Below are 24,834 nucleotides of genomic sequence, written 5' to 3'. Positions count from 1 at the left end.
CAGGTGTGTTGCTTGTTTTTCATTCACAATAGATTACAATTGGCCATTTTTAACGATGTTGCCAAAGAAATTGCAACTAATACTCTAAAATTTTGATGATTAATTGGGAGTTCACTTCGCTAACTCCTGAATTCCAATGCATTAGTGCAGTTAATCCGGATTAACGCTGCCGTCTATCTATTACCATTCTTGGTTTCAGTTTTAAAACTCTATGGTGAATTAACATTTGTAGAAATGTCTTCTTCTTCTTCCTTACTGGCGTAGAAACCGCTTACGCGGTTATAGCCGAGTTAACAACAGCGCGCCAGTCGTTTCTTCTTTTCGTAAGGTTGTATAAATGTCTCAATACCAATATCCACTGATTTTCTTTCGTTTCTTATTTCGTCGTTTTCTTTTTTGAGTGGATTATTATTTGACTTATGTGCTCGTTCTGTTGTGTCCGATTTATTCGCTGTTGGCTGAAATTTTTGTTTTCAATCGATTTTCAGTTTTGTTTCCAATAAGAAAACACTTATAATTGAAAATCTGAGCAGAAAAATTTATTTTTAAAAGGTAATACAAATTTTTTTTTGGGATATAACTTCCATACCGATTTTTTGCATGATGAAATTAACAACTATATTTTAAGGTGTGGTTTAGGGTTGGCGTAAGCTTGATTTAATAAAGATCAAGCCAACCGTGTGACTCAGTTTATACGTAAACGTGCAAATAGACTTTTATAATACTTAAAATATTACTCGCTACCATTTTAAAATATGAGATAGTTAAGTGAATCCGGACATTATTTGGTGTAAAAACACGACAGTGTGAAAGAATTAAGTGAAATTGTGCATTGAACAGTGCGCTGCTGGCATTCTGTCGACGAAGGCAGTTAAAATTTTCTTATTAATTTCATATGTGTTCGATCGGTATGTGTTCTATTGCGATTTACTTGTGTATAGGCTTGTGCGCATACCAATACAAGTTGGCGAAAAGGTTTGATTTTTTACGATCGGCACACATGTACATATGTCGTGTATAGCGCTGTGTTAAAGATGATAGATAAATTGATACGAAACTCTTTGATTCGAGAGAGAGCTGTCGAAACTCGCATTTTTTATAACATTTGCCAATGATGCCACTGTTGAAAAATATTAGATTCGGCATTTTATAAATAACTTTTGGGTATTTTGCAATTTCCACACTACCACTGAGGTATGCAAATGGCGCGTTAACCATATTATTTTTGGCACGATTCCGATTACTTTGGCGGTCGGGTAAAAAACACGAATTTCGGTATAAATAGGGTATAGGAGCATCCCCAGAGGAGGAATATGCAAAAATAATGTTCTAACACTTATATATTTTAAAATATTCCCGATTAAAAATTCAAAAATTTGTATTAATAACACTTAGTATTTCACAATGTTTCACTAAATTTTTCCACATTTTTCACTTTGTATATTTAAATATACACTCTAAAGATTGAAATAAGTTCATATTTTACTTTTATTTTGTTATATTTTAGCTATATTTATTAATTTAAAAATCACTTAGCGCACTCATCGTTGAAAAGGTTAGTTTGTTTACGGTTATGAGGAAAACGAGCGTTGCCACATCTTAAATACCAAATATGTATAATTTTCAACGATTTTTCTTTATTTGTATTTTCGCGTGATTCTTTTATCTATATTATCTATACTGAAAAATACTTTCTAACATTGTTCGAGCTATAATTGAGTTGTGAACACTTTTTCCTTATACATATGTATATGTATAATATATGATTTATATTAATATACACAAGTAAAACCTACGATAATATTATAAAATTTATATCATATCGGGATGACTGAAGTACTTTCGCGTAGTACTCCTTTCTGCGTTGGCGGCCTTCGGGCGCGCTTTAAAAAAATAACGCTGGTCGAGCTAATACTTTCGCGTAATTAAGTTTAACTAAGTAAATTTGAAGTGAAAAATGTGCATAAAGTGTGTTGTGCTAAAATAAAAAAAAAACTTGTTGAAATGTTTGAACTTTAAAGTCGAAAAGTTTGCGGTACACATAATCCTATATATTTTTTAATCAGGAGGACTTCCTCTTTTCAACGGTACCTTCAGATCGCGGCGCCAAAAAAATCGGAATTGTGCCTTATTTTTGGGTGCTCGGTTCTTCAGCACCCATATACATATATAACTAATTTTACAAGCTACCGACATCTTATTCTACAGAATTTTAACAACGCATTGAATTTATCCGTTAGTTTTAGCGCTATTCTTCTAGCATCCGGTCTGTTTCATTTGTTGTACACAAAGAGAGCGACAGACTGCAAGCGACATTTGTCAAATATTAAAATAAACACGTTCTTAAGGACACAGTTATTTAGACAGCTGCACGACAGTGTAGCTCTCAGTTATCGCTCTCGCTAAATTAAAAATATTTCTAACTTTACCTACCTTTAACAAACCTGACGTTATTTTACAAAGAGAATTTTATGCTTCTGTGCTGTGGTAATCGTGCAGTCATGTCGTGTTGCTCTCTATGTGTTCAGGACATCACTAACTGCTGATTGACGGGACCCTGATTGTGTTTTGTTGCCAAAAGAGAAGAAAAGAGTTTCTCATCATCAGGGATAATGGGATGCCCAACTTATTCCAGTGTGAGAGCGCCTCAAAATAAGCGTTTTTTATAACATTTTCAATTGTGGTCACATCGAACGAAATAATCATTTTTGGGCATTTAAATTAAAACACCAAACATTTATTACGATTGCAAATTATTATATATTGGACTTTTAATATATGACGAAACTACTTTCTCTGGAAAAAATGATAAGCAGAGATAAAATGAAGAGCAGAGATAAAGAGATCCCCATAGGTTTTGACGTTTTGCAATTGGAATGACTGGAACGGCCAGATTGAAATTATACCAAAAATATATATGAACGGAGGAATTTGTTGCCGCTGCTCAAGATCGCTAATAAAAATTTAAAACAATGAAAATCAAAGAAAAGGCGAAATTTAAATATATTTCATGAAACACTTTGTAATTTGATGCATAATAGAATTAATTTTCAATTACAAATGATTAAAAACATTTAATAGTTGAGAACTAACAGGCTTAATTCACCTTATTTAGTATTGAAAGATCAAAAGTTAGTTGTTTTAATATACTTACCATAAAATCATAAAAAAGGATGTAAGTAGTTTCGCCATATATTAAGAGTCCAATATATAATAATTTGCAATCGTAATAAATGTTGGGTGTGTTAATTTAAAATGCCCAAAAATTCTTATTTTGTTCGATCTGGCCATAATAGAAAATGTTATAAAAACGCTTATTTTGAGGCGCTCTCACACTGGAATAAGTTGGGCATCCCATTATCCCTGATTTTATCTTTGGCTGTGCGCACACAAATATCTTTTTTTTCGTATTGCCGGATATGAAAGATCGCGGACGAACAATTTTCCGCTTGTTCAGAGATTATCTCTCATTAGAAGTGAGAGAGCAATTGCTAAACGTCAAAACCTCCTGAACTCGGTCAGCTTTCAAAGTTCAGAAGATTTTGAGGTTTATCAATTGTAAACGTTGGATGGCCAGATTGCCTCGCTCTAAACCACTACATAAAATGTTAAACCACGATAACTAAAGAAAACACGAATAATAAATGTATTTGATGAAATGTTTTGTCCTGTGATGATCATAGTATTCATTTTCAATGAAAAATTATTAAAAACTTTTGCTTTACTAATTGAGAGCTAACAAGCTTAATGCCCTTATTAAATATTGAATGTTCAAAAGTCAGTTATTTTAATATACCATAAAAATATTTAAATAGTTTCTCCATATATTAAATGAGCACTATATAGTAATTTTCATTCCTAATAAATGTTGGGTGTTTTAATTTAAATTCCCAAAAGATTCTTATTTTGTTCTGACTACAAGAGAAAATGTTATAAAAAAAAACGCTTATTTTGAGGCCCTCTCACACTGGAATAATTTGGGCATCCATTTACCCCTGCAATTAGCTCTTACCTTTCGTTATATGGAGATATATGTATTTACACTGGAATGAAAATAAATATGTCGACAACAAATATAAAATTTCAAAATGGTAAAGAACTCTGGTGGTTATACCTATTCACTGGGGGCGTTTTTTTTTTACGTGACGGGTCCCAAACCAAGTGGAGGAGGACCAAGTGGAGAAGGACCTGGCTTCGCTTGGAATATCCAATTGGAGCCAAATAGCCAAAAGAAGAAACGACTGGCGCGCTGTTGTTAACTCGGCTATAATCGCGTAAGCGGTGTCTACGCCAATTAAGAAGAGGAAGAAAGAACTCTGCTAGACGGGTATCTGTTAGCAAACGTGTAAGCGACTTCGCCATTTGTTGATTATCTCGCTCTAACCAATGACAAATATGACATTCTGCCTTGTTCTAATAGAATGACAAACATTTGTTATCAAATCTCTTTACAGTCTATTATAGGCAAGAAATACTTTTGTTAGCGCTTAGCTTACCTATGTGTTATGCATAACAAAAGGTATTTGTTACTCAAATTTCTGTTAGTGTTATTATTTTGGTTAGCAGTTTGTTACTTTTAACATATAAACATGTTAGCAGTAACAAGCTCATCTGTTACCTCGATATTTTATTATATTTGTTACCCATTTGTTACTTCTAACAAATTCAATTATTTTAAATGAAATTCAGTATTTTTTATACTATTATTTTTATTTAATTGTAAAATCATATTTACTTAAAGGGGTATTCTACTCTAGAAGCATGAATTTCAGGTAATTTTTAAAATGTCGTAGAAAAAGGCAATTAATATTTTTACTATCTATTTTTTTATGGTGTTGATCCTGACTCTCCTGGTGGTCTGAAAAAAAAAAATCAAAAGAAATTCTTAATCAGTAAGGATGCTGTTATAGTCCCTATTTCAGGAAACACGAAATTTTTATTTTTTTTTTGAAAAATGGCGACTGCCTGAAAATATAAATCATTTTTTACGCTTTTTTTTGAAATTCCTGATTTTAATATTAAAAACAAAAATTTTGACACGTTGCTGGTAGGAACGATAAAGGATTATATAAAGAAGGTTCACACCAAATTTCAAGTTAATCGGTTGTATAAAACTTGAGATAATGCCGGTGCGATGTGGAAAAAAGTAGTTTCGAGAAAAACGCGTTTAAAAAATTCGATATGGCCGAACCGGGCTAGGTACTGCGTCATTAAAGTAACTATAGCTCTTAAAATAATTTTAATTTTTAAAAATCATTTGGAGGATATGTTCTTAAGGGTCTAAACTTTAAATATATGAAAAAAATCGAATTTTTTCAAAATTCTAGAGTAGAATACACCCTTAAACTAATTGTTAAATTTAATTAAAGCCATATATGTATACATAGCGTGTGCGGAATAATCAGTTTTATAAATACGTGTTGTTAATATAGACTTTCGAAGTTATTAATAAATAACTGTCTTGTCATTTTTATCCTGAATATACATATTATTACAAGTTATATAAACAGAACACAAACCGCAGGTATATATATAACTTTAAAACAATAAGTTTTATTATACTTTTTTTAATTTTCTTGTTTCTTACACACATCCAAAAACCATCAAGATCCTTTGCCATCTCACCCAAAATAACGCCGCGGATAAAGACCACATATTTTCGTTGTAGCGGAACTTCAAGATGAATTTTAAATTTCTGCAAACTATAATATATTTTTCTTTTTATCTCTATTACATTTTTTCATTTGCAATAACTACCACAAATTTATCCTCACGCGCACGATATGCTTGTACAATTTCGGTCATATATCGTTATCTCCCATTTGTAAGGTCTTAAACACTGACCCATCGATGCCTTGTCCTTCGACGTTTATTAAATACGGTTGGAGTAGCACCTCAAAACCTTTATCACGCAACAATCTGGAACCTGTAGTAAAGAAAAAAATATTATATTAGTAAAATTCGTTAGTTTAAAGCTATTGGTTGACAGTTGTTTCCAACGCTGCTCACTGTTACATCTCGAAGTCATGTGATTATATTAAATTACTTTGCATATCTGTTCAATTTTATTGGGATATTAGTTGTTGTTTAATGTTAAATCAGTTGTTTTTTTTGTGCAATTTTTAAACACGCTTCAAGTATTTCCAAATTTTTGCATGCAGTAGGATGCAATCCTTGGTGGTAGTTTGTCGTTTGACATATACAAATTGACAACTCGTTAGCCGTTATAGGAAAACATCAATTGGAAATTGAGTTTGAAAAGAAAGATATGTCGAAGTTTTTAATAAGAATATATATTAGTGTTAATAATAAAGTTTATATTAAAAATTGTAGAGCCTTTTTATTGCTGCGAAAATTCACAACCCGACGTTTTAAAATACTTTTTATAAGAATTAGAACATATTTTTCTTTAAGAATTTTTAATAGGCAGGCAGCCAGCCCTCATTTTCGGCACATCAAATTTTTGTGCATTTCACATAGGTAACTACCTCCCCCTTCTAAAAGTTAGCTTCTGTATTTTAATATATTTAATAGAGTTGTAGGATTTTGGATTCAGCTATTGTGAGAGCTTAGAAATCTTTTTTAATTATTAAATTATTTTGTGCAATATTTTTATTTAAATTTTTATGAAAATTATTAATTATGTTTATTTTAAGTTAAAAAGGTGAAAATAGGCCTACCGCGGAACCGAACACCTAAAAAACGTCTGCAACGCGCTTTATTGCAAACCTCTGGGGTGGTATGGAAAATGCAAAACTTAAATATTGAAAAATAAATTATCAAAAATTTTTGTTCAATTACCAGATGCAGTAGATTTTAAAATGCTTTCTAAAATTTAAATATTTTTGCTTTAATTAGGCAGAGTTTGATATTATATTTCACACGCTGTTCTTATTAACTTATCATTAACTTATAAAATCCTTTCCGGTTCATGAAAAGTGAGAGAGGAGTAGTGGCGTCTGTGCTTGAGGGTGAAACAATCCCAATATGGGTACAATCGATTGCGCCGAGGGCACACCCTTGATCCCAAAGCATATAACTATTACCAACGCATTTTTTGTAAGAGCCATGCCCGTAAAAACACAAACACGCCAGGAAACGCAGATCAAAATATATACTCGACTTCTGCACATCATGCGGCACCAATTCACCTATAAGTACTTTACATAGCGATTTTAGGAATCGAAATGTATTTATAAATGTGTCTTGCATAGTAAAAGGATCGCTTTTGTCTCGTAAACCCTTCAAAATTTTCCTCCTACCCCCCGATTCCTCCTCCTCAACAATTGCCGCATACACAAAAAACTATTGCTACATGCTAGTTATAACACTCAAATATTTTTTAAAAAATGTCAAATATTGATGTAAAACAAAACAAACACAGATGTTTTCTATTATGATGGCTGCTTTCACACGTCACAGATATTTGTGATAATAGTGAGCATTTGAGCTTTTGAATTTTCGCCAGAATAAGGTAACCCTCACTATAGTGAGAAACATCACTGTAGTGAGGTTGGTGACTTTTGTGAGGGCATGAGAATAGGGCTGTATATTGCTTTTTACTTCAGTTTAACTTATTTTTTTATTCGGCTATATTTACATACAGTATTTAAAGAGAATTGGTAAAAAAAAACGGAAAATTCAATCCAAAAACAAAGACTACAAAAACAAATATCATTAAATTTTGTTAGTGTCAAGAAACTCTTTTCACAAATGATGGCAGGGTCTTTTATACTAAAAATATTAAGTAATAATTTGGATTTAATGTACAATTAATATTTAGTATGATAACCAGAGATAAAGAGATCCCCCACTCTCCTGTCACTGGAAATGTGAGACCCGCTCACCTACCGAACTTTGACAGTTGACTGGATTGGGTAGGTTTTGACGTTTTGTAATTGGAATGACTGGAACGGCCAGATTGAAATTATACCAAAAATATATGTGAACGGAGGAATTTGTTGCCGCTGTTCAAGATCGCTAATAAAAATTTAAAACAATGAAAATCAAAGAAAATGCGAAATTTAAATATATTTCATAAAACGTTTTGTAATTTGATGCATAATAGAATAAATTTTCAATTACAAATGATTAAAAACATTTAATAATTGAGAACTAACAGGCTTAATTCACCTTATTAAGTATTGAAAGATCAAAAGTCAGTTGTTTTAATATACCATAAAATCATAAAAAAGGATTTAGGTAGTTTCGTAATATATTAAAAGTCCAATATATAATAATTTGCAATCGTAATAAATGTTGGGTGTTTTAATTTAAAATGCCCAAAAATTCTTATTTTGTTCGATCTGACCATAATGGAAAATGTTATAAAAAAACGCTTATTTTGAAACGCTCTCACACTGGAATAAGTTGGGCATCCCATTATCACTGATGATAACCTTTAGCATTTATAACACAATGTAGTCTTTTTTTCATGGAATGAATTAACTTTTCCATATCGTAGCTGCTAGGTATATTCTGCCATTCCTCCAGAGTTGCGGTTTTAAGTGCTGTCATGTTCTTTGGATGCCGTTTAGCCACTCTTTTCTTTAAATACGCCCACAAATTTTCTATCGGGTTTAAGTCCGGACTCTGAGCAGGTGTATCTATTACTTTGCCGCCATTATATAGGAGTCACATCTTTATATTATACTCCTTATGTTTAGGGTCGTTATCTTGATAAAATTTTAAATTTGGCTTATTGCCTGTTACAAATCCAAATTTTACAGCACTGCTTAATAAATTGGCTTTTAAAATATTTAAGTATTGTTTCGCATCCATAGTGTTTTCTATGAAAGTCAAATTTTCTACTCCTTTACTTGAGATGCATCCCCAAATCATGACGGACATCTTACCAAATTTCACAGTCGGAATTATGTTACGTCTTAATGAAGTGCGCCACACTCTAGTATGTAGGTCCATCGTTGTAATACAACATCATCTTGGTCTCGTCGCAGAATATGACATTATCCCAATAGTTCACAGGTTCCGAAGTTAGCTTCATAGCAAACGAAAAACGTTTCTCAACATTTTGTGCAGATAGTAACGGTTTTTTTGATTGCAGATCTTGATGCAAATTCGTGTCGAAGAATGAATTGACGTACGGTTTCATGAGAAGCCTGAATATTTCATTCTTCGTTGAGCTCTTTCGTCAGAACTCTAACCGAAATTTTTGGATTTTGATCAAGTTTCCGAATCATTAAGCGTTGTGCAGGTTTAGTAATTTTTGGCTTCGGGCCTCCTCCTCGCTTTGGTTGTAGCCTTCCCTCATTTTCCGCGCGATTTATTACATTATACACTGTTTTGGGAGTTGCTGAAAACATTTCTGATAATTCTCTTTTACCCAATTTGTTATTATAGTACAATAGTTGAACCACTTCAAACGATAATCTTTTGCCCGGCATTTTAAAAAAATAATATCAGGAATTTTAGACGTGAACAAAGCAAAAACTAATTGACAAAATCATTTTAAATATCGTGGCGAAGAATACTCAACGGTAAAGTACTGTTAATCGTGTAACACATGCTAAAGTAATGAAAAAAACGCATTGTGAAATGTGTTTCTTGACACTAACAAAATGTAATGATATTGGTTTTTGTTGTTTTTTGTTTGCTTTTCCATTGAATTTCCCGTTTTTTTTACCAATTCTCTTTAAATACTGTATATAAATATAACCGAACAAAAAAAATAAGTTAAGCTTAGTACGCAGCTCTCAAGAAACGTAAAAACTTCATATAAAAAAACGCTTAAGAAACGGTCAAGATACTTTCCTGCGACAAACTTACTTGTGCTAGTACGCAGCTCTCAAGAAATCTAGTACTAATTTTTGATACTTTTTTTCAGTAAAATGTGAATATGGCAAACCTTGTTTTGCGAAGAAACATCAAATCAACAATTGTTTCTTGAAGGAAATTCGAAGTAATCGTCAAATTCGTCCTAAATTAGTTGAAATCATTATTATGAAGTATATTCCATTTTGAAATGTTGCATAAAACCTACCAATCATCAACAACATTTCTTAAATCTCAATGAAAATATATATGTTACCATACACATACACACATACATATTACGCACAAAGTTTGTTTTCTTTGTTTATTCTCTCTTGCTCTTCTAATGTAGATCATTCACAATGCATAACCAGCTGTCAAAATTACTTGAGAAATAATGTATTTTATTTCTTGAGCAATTACTTGAGAGCTGCGTACCAACCATTAAACTGAAGTAAAAAGCAATATATTTTTCTAATGAAGTTGAAAAAATGTGATTATTTTTCGTGTGTAAACACATTCTTGACAAACTGTATGTATGTAAGTACATATATGTCGGGGATTTCATTCGTAGGGGAAACTGGGGTACCTTTGACACCTTTTTTTTGAAATAAAATTTCTCGAAATGTGTTTGAATTATCATAAAATAAGTTGCTACCTGCTTTAGAGCAATTATTCAGCTTTATAATATTGCCGGAGTTCAGCGACTCCCTTTTACACTTTAATTTACAGTTTTTAAAAAAAGGCCATTTTGTCAAATGTGCCCCTGTCACGGGGTACATTTGACTTTAGGAGGAGAGCATTTGACACCTACATTAAATTAAAATAAACCAGCATTTTGTATATAAACTCGTTTTATTTTAATTTTGGAGAGCAAAAAATTTTTCAGTTACAAGTTTTGAATTAAAAGAAAAGAAAAATTTAAAGGAAATGAATTATAAGTTTTGATAAAAAATTATTTTATATAATACATTGATAAGTCCAGTTTAAAAATGTATTTTGTACGACACCGTGAAGTTGAAGCAGGATTTTCAGGAACTAGCAACTTCAGCTCTATTTCACTGCGCATAATTATAGCCAAATCTTCAATTTCTGGATTAACAAAAGCCAAAATTGAAGGAGATGTCTTTCGGAAAAATTTGATGTTATAAGTGCAGTTGCCAAACGTTTCTATTATTTGACCTACATAGAAAACGGTGTTTTTGATGTTTTCTTGGAATTTTACCAGAACGTAGTCTCCCACAGTCGAATTATCATCATCAGTTATTTTGTGAGTCTCTAAATCATCTGCCCGGGATTCAAGGTAACCTTCATCATCAGGAGGGATCCATTAGAGTCAATTGTGTCAGCGTAGCTAATGTTACCCGTACTTTCGTCTGAAGATTCGATTTTAAGTTGAGGTTTTCTTTTTGGTTTCTTCTTTTTAGCCTGCTGTGTTCTCTTCTGTGAAAACTTGAGAGTGCGCTTGGCGGTTTTAAAATTTTTCTTTATAGTAGTAGGCTGCTCAATCCTTCTTTTTTCAGTTGAAGAAGTAAGGATTCGGGAAGTTCCACTTCTCGAAGATTTCGTGGATGCATGCAGTTGCGATATAGGCCTAACTGGCCGTAGTACATGGTGAGTAATAATTAGGTTGCTTTGTGGATTTTTTGTAGCATTTTGTGATGAATTCATATCATCTGATCTATCAGGATGAACGCGTTCAACTTCGTCATCTGTTACAGACTCCAGCGCAAATGTTTCATCTTGAAAAACCTGGGTATTGAGAGGACAAACTCCTGTTGCTTTGAATCCGTTCATTATGTTTTCTGGGGAAAATGCTCTTTAAAATAGGTGTTGAGTTAAGGTGCCGATATCATATATACTGATTTGTTTTCCAGGATTTGTGGTTAAAAAATCGTTACAGGCTTTGCGGCAAAATTGCTTAAAGGGTCCGAAAACTGATACATCTGATCCAATGGTTGTAGACGATGGGATGTATGTGGAGGAAAAGAAAGTAATACAATTCCAGCCTCGGCGCAATAGTTAATGCTTTCCGAACTGCAATGTGACGCATGATTATCAAGCAGAATTAGAATTGGGTTTTCAACTGAACAGTTCGTAAAGTTTTTAATGTGTTTCAGCACATTTGCAAAGAGTTCGGAAATCATCCATCCGGATTTTGTATTCAATATCAACGAACCGGGCATGCATCTACTTCCGAATCTTTCACTGAAACGTACACGAGGAAATATATAAGCCGGAGGCAAACGATTTCCGCAAGCATTAACTATGCCAACGATTGTAACCAAGCTGCCGCGCTCAGCGGAAGATGCTTGAGAAACAGAACGTTGTCCTTTTGCAGCACAAATCTAGAGAAGAAATATGTTATTTAAAATCATTAACGTGTATTTCCAACCAGGCTAAAAATACGACTAAATGTATAAGCCTATCTTACCTTAATAGGCTTCATCACGGTAGTTAAACCAGTTTCGTCGAAATTATAGATATCTTTTGGCTAAAGTGAGTACTTTTCAAACAACGTAGTAAGGGTTTGAAAAAACTTTCCACTGCTGATTTAGTAAAACTGCGTGATCTTGCCAAACTGATCTTTTCAGGTTTACGAAGATATATAGAATCATTTCTTTTAAGAAATCCGTAAAGCCAATCGTCTCCAGCTTCTTTGGATTTTTCCCAGGCAGTTGGAGTAACCAAATTTTTAGCTTTAGCGTAATCATATGCAAACTTTTTTAAAGTTTGATAAGTTAAGCCGTAAGAATAAAAAGCACATGTCATGACGTAATCACAAATATCGGTTTCTTGTTGCTTATTAAATGTCTGGCGAGATGTGAATTTCGATTGAAATTTAAAATAATCATCAGAGCTGCTATCATTGCCAGAATCTGAAAGATTGCCAGAAGGTGCTTTATGTTTTAAACGCATGATTAGAGTTGTTCTATTTATTCCGTATTTGATGGCAGCTGTAGTTTGCATTTCAGTGCCATTTCTGATATCCGTTATTACCTTTCTAATATTATCTTCATTCATGGCACTGCTGAATAACAACACTAAATTGTCAAATGTGCCCCATTCAAAAATGTCAAATGTACCCCAACTGAGTTTACTTTAGAAATTTCAATTTTCTTACCTTTTCAATTCTTAAATTTCCAAATCTTTTCAAAATTAGTCAGAATAATACTAGTTAAGTTCACTTAGCACTTTAAAATGGTGTTCAATTGACTTCACAAATATCTTGCATATCACTGCCACAAAATAACACAGAACGCAGAGAAAAGAGAAAAACACGTGTTGCTTCACCAAAACGTATAAACACTAACTGGTAAACTTCAACATGTTGAATAAAATCAATTACTTCACCATTCCCAATTTATAAATGCGATTGATTTTACTGGCTTGACTTCGAAAAGGTCATAGTCAAATGTTCCCCAAAGTCAAAGGTACCCCAGTTTCCCCTAGATGATTCCCTATTATTGTATCACTTTAAACTTTATTATAACACGATCACTTCACTTTTTATTTTCACTATACGAGCACAGCAAGTTCTGTTCCAATCAAGATCACTTCTTGAACTGATCCTGCAAGGACATAGCGCCTTATTATTGCGCACCCCTTCATTGCTCTAAAAGTAGTTAACGGTCCAACCCTCTCTTCACTCTGTTCGCAGAATACGATCAGATCTCACGCAGTAACAGTTTCTATATTCCTGCTACTATGCTTATTTGTGCATTTACAAGCTATAGTACCGTAATATATGCCGCCTATGCCTCGCCTATTTCAAATAACGCTCTGCCACATACAGAAGGTATTGTACATTGGCGTAATCGGACCAGTGTCACGCCTACTATAAGCAATTAATTTGAATCGTATAAAGTGGCATAACAAAGCCGTATGTACATATGTATATTAAGATAAATAATTCAAATTCGGCACAACGAAACACAATAGGGAGGGACAGTTTCTGTTTGAAAATCTTTTTAATGTGGGCGTGGCCCCGTCCACCAATAAGTTTGATGTATGTATGTATATATCTTCCAAACCAATACATTTATATCACATAAATCCACAGAGGACACAATTTTTTAACCCTTATGAAAGTGTGAAAATAGTCGAAATCGTACATATAACAATTCTCTTAAAAACTATTAAAAGTTCGATAAATCAACAACTAAACGCGCAGGTGACCTTAAATGGGCGAAATCGGACTAATACTACACTTCCCAAGTAATACAATTTGAAAGTCCATCTGCATTCGGCATACAAATAAGGCACCAATTAATATAACGGAATAAAACTTCGCATGAATAATGCCTTTTATGTGTGTCATCTTATGACTAACCAAAACTTTTCCAGCCTCTTGGTACAGAATGAATGCCTATAGTTGATTTTTACCGAAAATATCGGTCAATGTGTGCGATATGTATGGTAATTGAAATTTGAAAAGAATCCTCTATTGATAATGGTATGTCTGATTACCAGAAGTAGGTTGAATCGGGTCAAGTACTTCCCTTAGCTCCCATATATATAATATAAAGATTTACGAACTTCCTGGTAACTTTATACCGAGTATATCGGCCAGCATGTTATCTTAAAAATTAGTAACAGTTTTAGTAACAGTGTATATATGTGCCTAAAATTAATAAAGTATGTCAGATGCTTTAATGAAACCCAGAGAGCATTTAATTAGAGTGTGGCTTGCTAATAGTGTGGGGTATTGACTAAAATAGATATGTAAATGCTTTTTGTAGTGATAATTTCCGGTATTAATTATTGTTCACTTCTGCCTGAACTAACCTTTAGAGACACAAATTACTTATTTTAAATGAAAAATCAAAACACAGCATTTGATTGTTGTTTTATTGACTACCTATATATTTTTTTTATTTTTACAGACCATTCAATTTTTCAAGTGGCTTATCAACTGTGTTATATGTGACGTACAAAGAAATGCATCGTAGTGAAAATAACGAAAATCGCGATGTGGTTTACCCAGAAATATCTTCCACTAAGGTTTGTCATATTGTAAAACGTTCAGATTTTGAAGGATATGGCTTTAATTTGCATTCAGAGAGAATAAAGCCCGGACAATATGTGGGGAAAGTTGATGTGAATTCTCCAGCAGAAGTATCGGGATTGAAGGAAGGTTATCGTATCATTGAAGTTAATGGCGTAAACATAAGTCAAGAGTCTCACAAGCACGTAGTGCAGCGAATTAAGGCCATTTCAAATGAAGTGAGATTATTAATAGTTGATGACAAATCTATTAAAGAACTTGCAGCTGAAAAGTCTTCACCATTACCAAAGTCTTTTAATGAAAAAATAAATTCAAAAGAACTGGAAGTTGAAAAACAGATATCAAATGCAAGCAGTGGAGATATGATTATGAGAAAGCCTGTTACCAATTATGATGCAAATACAACACAGAAACACGATTACAACAATAAAAATGAACAAAACAATGCGACTACCGCATACAATTTCAATGAAATGCATTTGGAGAAGGACGATGAAACACGTCCACAATTATGTATAAAGGTTTCTAGTACAGCTTCAAGTGGTGGACTCGAACTTCCAATGACCGCAGCAGAAATGAGGGCTAAACTTTTATCTAAGAAAAAATATAATCCCAAAAATGAAATTGTAGATCTAAAGAAGAAGTTTGAGATAATACAGAAACTTTGAATTTTTTAAGATTAAATAAAAACAATGGTTTAATTGTTACAAATGGCTTACGAGAGATGTAAATTAATTTATTTGAAAATCATAGAACATACTGAATATAGGGGTCAATTTGTGACGAAATAGGGGTGTTTTATTTAATGTCTAGTTGATGGTTACGAAGTGTAAAAATTGTCAATCCAAAATAGTTTGGGAGCTCTATTTTACAATTTCCCCAAAGTTTGACATTTGCAGTTGGTTGATTGATTAATATGAGGAATGCACCGCGACCTTTGGTCTATTGTGCCTCCTACCTTAGATAGACTCACCTAGCCCCAGCGCATCGATGATGTTCAATAGACTTCTGGGCGCTAGTGAGGCTATGCGATCCCTATCCGGAAGTATTGATCCGAGGGCCTTCGTCCTGCGTCTACAGACTGCTGTGCAGTCAATCAGCAGGTGTTCCGGGGTTTCAGGCTCCAAGTCGCAGAACCGGCAGTTAATGCAAGAGGATAGTCCCATGTTGTACAGGTGCCTATTCAACTTGCAGTGACCGGTATACCATGCGACCAGTAGCCTGAGCTTGTACCTGGGGAGGTTTATTATAACCTTGAACCTGCTTAGATTGTATCCTCCCATTAGCAACTTGGCATGTCTCATACCATGCGTTTGCCGCCAATGCTCCTCTCTGCCCACTCCTTCTTCCCTGCGAAGTAGCTCCTTTATGGTATGTGGACCTACCCCAATAAAGGGTTCTGGTCCCACCATCTTGGTGGAGGCTGCGGAGCGGGCTAGCTTATCTGTCAGTTCATTACCGGCTATACCTCTGTGACCAGGCACCCAGATTAGGTGTACTTGGTTACGTTCTGCAAGGCTGTTCAGCCTCTCCCTGCACTCCTGCACTAATAGCGATTTGATTTCGTAAGAAGAGATCGCTTTTAGCGCCGCTTGGCTATCGCTGAGAATGGCTATTCTCTCATTGCGATAGTTGCGATAGAGGTTTATTTCTATACACCGACTTATGGCAAAAACTTCTGCCTGGAAAATGCTTGGGAACTATCCCATGGGTATGGAGAGCTTAGTGCGTGGGCCCACGATCCCCGCACCGATTCCCTCCGACATTTTCGATCCGTCGGTGTACCACCTTAGCGTACTATTCCTCAGCATCAGTTCGAGGTTGGAATCATTCCACTCGTCTTTGCTGCCGAGGGTGACCTTAAACTTCTTCTTGAAGTTAACTGTTTTGGTAGTGCTGTCCCTCGGGAGGAGGGCTGATGGTACATCGCCACTTATCTTTTCCATCCTCTGGGATTACCCTAGAGATTACCCTACCTTTGCCCCACCCCTCTGCCGTTATTTGCAGAATTGTGTGCTTGGCCACCTGACCGATAACCAAATGAAGCGGAGTAAGCTCCGTCAGAACCTCCAGTGCTGCCGTTGGACAGGTGCGCATTGCGCCCGTCATGCAAACACAGGCTAGCCGCTGCAGCTTCGATAGCTTAGTCTTAACCGAAGTCTGCGACGCTATTGAGGCCCAGGTCACCGCCCCGTATGTGATTATTGGTCGCACTATCACGGTGTACAACCATCTGAGGATCCTTGGCTTACAGCCCCAGGACTTGCCCGCCAGCCGGTTGCACACCATTAAAGCTTTTGTTGCCTTGACCAGGGTCAGGTTTACATGCTGATTCCACCGCAACGTAGAGTCTAGCATTAACCCTAGGAATTTGACACTTCCGGTCATTCCTATCTCTCTGCCCCCAAGTCTAAGATTCCTGAGACCGGGTAAGGACCTGCGTTTCGTAAACGGGACTACGGTCGTCTTGGAGGGATTGATGTTTAATTCAACCTCTTTACACCACATCTTCGCCAGGTTTAGACCTCTTTCTATTAGGTCACAGAGAGTGTCTTCGTATTTGCCTCTTTCTATAATTACAATGTCGTCCGCATACCTTGGCAGCGGATCCCATTGTTCGTTAGCAGTACTAACAGGTCGTCTACAACTAGACTCCATAGCAGGGGTGATAACACACCTCCCTGTGGGCAGTCTCTTGTTGTGCCAAGACAAATCCTTTTGTCACCTACTGTGGTCTCAGCAACTCTGTTACGCAATACAGATTCAATCCATCTGCGCACCGGTGCTGCCACATTCCATCTCTCCAGTGCCTTGGCTACACTTTTATGAGACGTGTTGTCAAAGGCACCTTCGATGTCCAAGAACGCGCAAAGCATCACCTCTCCATGCTCCAGTGAACTCTCTATTTCAGAGGTTATCTGGTACAGAGCAGTGTTAGTGGATCTACCCGCTCTGTAGGCGTGCTGAGCCGCATGCAGGGGTGCTCTCTTCAGCACTGTCGACCTTATTTCATGGTCCACGATCTTCCCCATGGTTTTTAGTAGGAAAGACGTTAGACTGATTGGCCTGAAGGATTTCGCCAATGAGTAGTCTTTCCTACCCACCTTGGGTATGAAGATCACCTTCGATGTCCTCCATACTTCAGAGATGTACGCCAATGCGAGGCTTTCCCTCAGCAGCCGAATCAGGTGAGGCAGTAAATGCTGCTCCCCCTGTTGTAACAGCGCTGGAAAAATACCATCCACTCCCGGAGACTTGAATCTCTCAAACAAGGCCATTGCCCACCGGATCGAGTCCGCCGTAAAAAGCCGTTTGGCGGTACTCCAATCCTCGCGGGATGGCCTGTGTTCGATCACAGGTAGACACTGGTCTTCCCGAACCGTCTCCGGGAAGTGCACCCGCAGAAGCTCCGTCGCTCTGTCCTCTGCGCTGGTCGTGAATGTCCCATCTCCTCTTTTGATTGCTACTACTGCGTCGTTGGTGCCTCTAGCCAGAGCTTTATGCAGCCGGGCCGCCTCTGGCGTTGAGGTAACGTTCTCGCAGAATCTCTTGAAGCTAGCCTGCTTTGCAGACCTGATCTCCTTATTGTATAAAGTGAGATAGCTCCTATATTCCTCCCAGACCCCCGTACGCTTCGCTTTGTTGAATAGTCTGCGTACTTTTTTCCGGAGGTCTGATAGTTTCCTGGACCACCAGGGACTGTTTCGCCTGTCTGCGGTCACCTGTAGGGGGCAGCTGCCATGATAAGCGTTAATGACAGACTCGTTTAGCTTAGATAGCCTAACCTCCAAGCCTGGCCCTGACACGCTGTTCTCGGTCTGCTCCCCCCTGCCCAATTCCTCACCTAGTATAACCCTGAAGGCATCCCAGTTCGCCTTCCGAGGGTTGCGTCTGGGGGGGAATTTCCTGACCTCTGCCTTTAGCGTGAACCTTAAAATCCTGTGGTCTGACAAGGAGGGCTCCGTAGAGACTCTCCATTGCGAGACCAATCCATTTGTAGGCTCATTACTCAAGGTGAGATCCAGTACCTCCCTCCTGTTAATAGTTACGAAAGTGGGTTCACACCCTACGTTTTCAATCGCTAAATTACTGCCTATAACATATTCTATTAGGGACTCACCTCTCGCGTTGCAGTCGGTGCTGCCGCATTCTGTGTGGTGAGCGTTCGCATCGCAGCCGATGATGAGCGGGAGCTTGTGCCGTTTGCAGTGCTCTACCAGCCTTTCCACCGCCTCCGGGGGTGCCGTTGCTGTTTCTCCCGGAAAGTATGCTGAGGCCAGGACGAGGTCTTTGCCCTCAGTATCCCTGGCCTGTACCGCCACCAAGTCCTGTGTCAGAAACTCTGAAATGCAAAAGAAATCAATATTGCTTCTGACAACTATATACGTCCTAGGCCTCTCGCTAGAGAGGTCCCAGATTACCTTATTTGCTTCCGTCTTGAGGCCCTTTATCTCTCCATTATAGACCCAAGGCTCTTGGATCAACAGTGCGCCCTGTTTCTCCGCAGTGAACCTGCTTGTAATGACAGCTGAGGCTGCCGCCGCATGATGCAGGTTCACCTGGGCAATTTCCATGACGTCGGCCATCATAGAATGGGCTCGAGGAGAGAGAGATCCTCTAACTCGCCGACACCCGCACTGCTGTCCATTGGGCCTCCTAGTCCGTCTAGGAGCTCCTGCGTTGAGGGTAGCTCCGTGTTCCGGCCATCTGCGGGGACGTCAGTGGTCGTTGCTGGCCCTGCCTGTCCGGACTTGCTCCCGCAGGGCTGCTCCGACAACTCGTCCACCTCCATTTTTGTTTCCTCCGGGGCGGACTCCGGCACTGCCGGGTTGTCGACGCCCTTGTCCTGTAGAGTCGCAGGCGTTTTAACTTCCTTGCCCGCAGTGTCAGCAGGCTTGTAGGGCCGCATGACGACCGTGCCATACCTGTAGAACAGGCGGAAGCTCGCGGCTCGGACATACTTATATGACTCATCGTTGATGTAAAGGTGTAACCTCCATTCCTCAATGTCACCTAGCTTCTCCTTTTTGCTGCCTGCAACACACCAGGACGAGATACTGAGTCCCCGGTTCTGGTTCCTCACCAGGTTCAGAGCGTGCTCGTATGTCCTGTCCCCGCTCCGAGGGAGGAACATCGTCATTCTGTGCATGATTGGCACATCTTCCACCCTCTTCACGCAGAGGACAGGGCCCATCCAGCCTCCCAGCTTTGGAGCGTGTTCCCTCAGCCAGTCGGCGGACGACTCGTCCAGGCAGTCTACCTGCATCATACCTCCCCTGAAGTCGATGCCCAGGAAGGACGCCGTGTAGTCCTCTCCTTCGGACGCCTCGTCTATCAGGATGTCCTGGAGCACGGGTAGCTCAGCTTGGGCGTGCGTGCCCGCGGGCAGTGCCCTGCTGCCGCCCCGCTTTACGGTCCGAGCTGTGCTGACCTGGCCACGGTTGCTGATACCGCTGCCTTGCGCGCGAGCTGGCACGTTGCTTTTGTTACCCATTGCCGGAGACGCGTCGTTTCCTTGGCCCTTGCTCCTCGCTAGAGCCTCCGCTGCCTCCGGGGTTTTCCCGTCACGAAGGTGCCGTAGGTACCACTTCATGGTGGAACCACTCATACCTTTTCTGAGAGGGTCGTGGCACCCGCCGGGTTTGCCCACCACCTCTTCTGCGCCTTCTCCTTCTCCCTCTTGCGGCGTCAGGCTCTGCCTGATGCTGGGGGGGGTGCCGGGTATGCCTTGCGCCTAAGCCCCTGCACCGCGGCAAGGTGCCTACCATTCGCAGAGGATTTGTAGTTTACTTTTATTCGCCAAAATAGGTGTTACCAGATTTTCAACCCTTTACCCTTTAGAAGAAAAATTAAAATTCTGATAGATAAAAGTGAAAATATGACAGCTCAGTGCCAGTTCGCACACGGACTCTTCTGTAGGAGATGACGACGAATGACGAATAAACCATGGCGCTTGTACTCGGCTGGCACGCATTGTGTTCTTGTTAGTAACAGCTCCCTCTTACAATTTTCTGCATTTCTTTCTATTTTGAGATTATTTTCATGGTTGCAAATATTCAAATTAATATATGCGATATGTTCAGAAATTTGAATTTTGTTAACTATTTTTTGAATGTAATATGTATGATATTTTGGAATAAGAAGTTTTTATTTAATAGCATTAGTTTTAAATATCATAATATAGAGATTTATAAATAAATTTTAATAAAAATGAAGTTACTCTTATTTTTTTTATATTTACATAAAAATATTAACATACATAAGTATATAAAACAATATTTCTTTTAATCGCAAAGGATTTAGTTCGATTAACATTATTTGAAACAAAGAAGAAAGTGAAATATTGACGTTTTTCGTGGCGATACCGAATGTCAGAATCTTTTTGCTATTATACCTGTTAGTAGGCAAATTTGTAAAGTTTGAATTAATAGTATTAGTCCTATACCTAAACGGTGATGAATAATTTTGAGATTAGGGTTGAAGAGTATAAAAAGAGTTGTGTGATTTCAGGAGGTAGTTTATTTAAAATATTAGTTTTGAGGATTAATAATACAGTAGGGGGATTCTCTTGCTCTTGGAAAACCCTTACACGGTGCAAGAATTGCAGAATTTTCCTCTTGGTGGAACGACACAACAACAAACACACGCAGAAAATTATTTGCAATGGCTGTAAAATATGTCAGACCAAAACCCATGTTTATTTTCGTGCAATGACACGAAAAAAAATAATTGCAACCCTGTGCTAGCTGTCATTTTACTTAAATACATATTTTGACGCTAAATTGTTGAGGAAGGTAAATTTTAAATAGATTTTATAATTTCTGTTTAATTTATAAAGATTTGTTACAGTTTTTTTGTTAAGAATGAATGCAGAAGGTGCGCTAATTCACAATAGCCATGCACAATAGTCATTTACAAAAATTGACCGAATCAACCGTTCATATGTATATCACTAAATTCTGCAATGGGTGCTCAGCGTACTCTTTTATATTTCGGTATAGGATTTTTGCAATATGCAATCTTGCAAGAGCAAGAGAATTCCCCTAATGGGTTTTTCATTTCACGTCATTGGGGTATTATTTGTTTTCTTTATTTCTTTTGGTTCTTCTGTAAAATATGTACGTAAGGTAACACTGATTTTTAGTTAGAATGCAACCCTTTTATTATTGTGTGAACAAAAATAATTGAACAAAAGTTATTTTTGCACTATTTAATATGGAATAAATGGTAGAAACGAATTAGTGAGGTGATAGTGAATATAAAAGTTTAAAATATAAGTGTAAAATTAATTATAAATCGGAGAAACACGCGTTTTAAATAGTTGAATTTTTGAACTTTAAATGCAAATATCTCAAAAACCATAAGTCAGCAGCAACTATATGTATATATTTTCTTGTTCTGGAGGACCTCCTCTATATGCACATACCCATTTTAACCCCGAAATCGCGGGATGCTGTTCTAAAATGTACCCAAAAAGACTAATAGCCCTGACAGACGACAGCATTAACGGGCTTAATTTACATTTACTTGCGCATTTGACCCATGTTAATGCAAGTTTGTAATGCACAAGAATTTCGCGCATTTAGCTGAATTTATCAAATTTGAGTAGGCAACACTGCTCAAAAATGACCGATTTTTGCTATTTTTTGACAAATGTCGCTTGAAGTCTGCTGCCTCCTTTGCGTTTACAGCATCAAAGGTAAGCAGTTAAATTATGTGTAAGTACAATAACAAAAGCAAATTTTAATATTTTTAGATGGCAGAAAATAAACGGCGCACAATTTGCTATCCATTTTTCTAATATTCTTAACTTTTTCGCACACTTTTTCCACATTACAATCAATTATTGCTTTTAGATTCACTCTATTATCTTTTAACGTAGTTAATAATAAACGAATTTTTTCGTAAAATTTATATTGATTTTCCAAAAATACCAAAATTTCTATTAATAATTTATTTTCTTCAATTTTATTTAACTTTTTTTTTTAATAAATAAACAAATTTCACTATCAGCTGTCTAAATGCACAAGTCTGCCGTCTGTCACCATAAAATTTCAATACGCATTAGCGTTGCGGTAAATGATCAGCAGAGCGGCTTTTCCGAAAACGTGCACCAATTTTCACGGGAAATGTCTTAAAAAATTCGTTTTTAATTCCGATTCACGAATATGTATGGCGCGTTATCTATTTTTTTATTTTTTTTTGTAATAAAAACAAAAAGAATATTAAGTGACTGGTAGTTGGCACCACATAATTGAAAATTCATTGGTTTTTTATTTAGACCAATAGTAGGACCTTTGTACATCATTGTAATACAATTAAAAAATTTTGTAGACCCTTCATTATTTTTTAATTAATTAAACAAATTAATGATGGGAAGTTAGCACCCCACCCCACTAATTTTTATTTGTAGACCGAAATAATATTAACCAATGGAAAGAAAATCTTTTGTAGATAATAAATACCTTGGTTTCATTCTTTTACACGTAATTATTCATTAGATTTTAATTAATTTTAAAAAAGGTCTATGGCATTTCACAACGTACAATGTATAAGTGATGCTCCCATACCGTAAAAGTTCAATATCGAAAAAGATATGTACGTTCGCTCAAAACTGACCGACACTTGTCGATTATATCGATATTAAAGCAGATGGACACATTGTCATTGATATCATTAATTTATAAGTATTTAAAGAACAATTAGGTCTACAATGAAAATTCAAGGATTATTTTTTACCTACAAATAATAATTTTACCTACAACAATCCTAATAGTCATAAAAAAATCTCCTTCTTCGGGTTTTTCATCCAGATAACAATATAAAGGATTATTGCATTGTTTGATAGCACAGTAACCAGTGACGATCAGATAATGGGTAGCTTTTCCCGATCGTGAAATTTTGTGCTTGTCGAAATTGAAGCAGCATGGGAGATTAGTTTGACGTTGAATGATCTCGAAAAGTTCATCTGTCCATGTACCTAAGGGAGGTCAGGAAATAAATAATTCCAATAATTAATTATATATCATCACAATGTCTAACAATCAATTTTTTTTTATTTTCAAATGAATGGTTAATGGAAGATAATAGAACAAACAAAAATTCTTCATATTTGTGCCAATAATTAATGGAAATTTTTACTTTTTATTTTTCATTCAATTAATAATGCGATACAAATCACTTTCCACAATTATGTAATTGTTTCAATGAATGATGGAGATTTTTTCATTGTTATTCTGATAGTAGTCCTTGTTCATGGTTTTCCATATTATATGCGAAGAAATTGGAAAATTACTTATCTCTGTAAAATGGTCGATATGCTTTTTAATAACTGCTACGACATCCTCAACATCTACTTTAGCATGAGGTGCCATTGTTGATGTAGCCTAAAAGAAAATTTAGTCGAAAAATTGGTAATAAAAAATTAAAAAGTCGCAAAACTTTGTAAATATGCTTAATTCAAAATTCCTACCGTTAACAAATCACTTATTATATAGATTGATAATCTTTAATCAAAACTCGAAAGCGAAAACCAACCTGATAAACCTCAATAATAACTCATTCACCATATAACCTTTTTTTGTTTCAATATTTAATAATGAATTTTGGTGAATGATGTGAATCAATACCTACTTTATCGATATAATCGACAAGTGTCGGTCAGTTTTGAACGAACGTACATATCTTTTTCGATATTGAACTTTTACGGTATGGGAGCATCACTGTATACGAGTACATTGTACGATGGAAATAGTGAAATACCATAGACCTTTTTTAGATTAATTAAAATCTAATGAATAATTACGTGTAAAAGAATGAAACCAAGGTTTTTATTATCTACAAACGATTTGCTTTCCATTGGTTAATATTATTTCGGTCTACAAATAAAAATTAGTGGGGTGGGGTGCTAACTTCCCATCATTATTCTCGATATTCGTGACTGAACAAGAATTGATAAAAAAGAATTGATAAAAATGAGAAATACATAATAGAAAAATTTATAATTCATTATTATTGCAGAAAGAAGAAGAAGTTGGACATAGAAGAATTATGAA

The 24,834-nt window shown here is 36.4% G+C and overlaps 2 protein-coding genes across 5 annotated transcripts in view; both read left to right on the top strand.

Moving 5' to 3' along the window:
- Window positions 1-334: 334 nt before the first annotated feature.
- The window catches only part of LOC126751263 (contactin), a 65,663-nt gene continuing 41,163 nt past the window's right edge, over window positions 335-24,834 (top strand). Inside the window, exon 1 of the mRNA XM_050461382.1 lies at window positions 335-552. The gene's annotated coding sequence lies outside the window, so the exon portion shown is untranslated. The remainder of the gene's footprint in view (window positions 553-24,834) is intronic.
- On the top strand, window positions 705-15,502 carry LOC126751290 (Na(+)/H(+) exchange regulatory cofactor NHE-RF1). Of its 4 annotated transcripts, none has more exons than XM_050461435.1 (2): window positions 705-908; window positions 14,658-15,502. In XM_050461435.1, exon 2 carries the CDS (start codon window positions 14,713-14,715, stop codon window positions 15,445-15,447), a length of 735 nt encoding a protein of 244 aa, XP_050317392.1. In that variant the 5' UTR covers window positions 705-908; window positions 14,658-14,712; the 3' UTR covers window positions 15,448-15,502. The 4 variants fall into 4 exon arrangements, with proteins under 4 accessions (XP_050317392.1, XP_050317391.1, XP_050317394.1 ...); XM_050461434.1 differs by having other exon boundaries at window positions 896-975; XM_050461437.1 differs by lacking the exon at window positions 705-908 and adding an exon at window positions 1,173-1,194.

Source organism: Bactrocera neohumeralis, chromosome 2 (genome assembly GCF_024586455.1).
Source record: "Bactrocera neohumeralis isolate Rockhampton chromosome 2, APGP_CSIRO_Bneo_wtdbg2-racon-allhic-juicebox.fasta_v2, whole genome shotgun sequence".
NCBI classification, from domain to species: Eukaryota; Metazoa; Arthropoda; class Insecta; order Diptera; family Tephritidae; genus Bactrocera; species Bactrocera neohumeralis.
Note: the sequence above shows the minus strand (reverse complement) of the source record. Positions and strands in the feature narration are given on the sequence as shown.

Coding starts and splice junctions, on each gene's coding strand:
- LOC126751290 (XM_050461434.1), top strand. CDS start 896: ATGTGTTCGATCGGTATGTGTTCTATTGCGATTTACTTGTGTATAGGC. Junction 976..14,657: donor CAATACAAGTTGGCGAAAAG/GTTTGATTTTTT, acceptor TTATTTTTACAG/ACCATTCAATTTTTCAAGTG.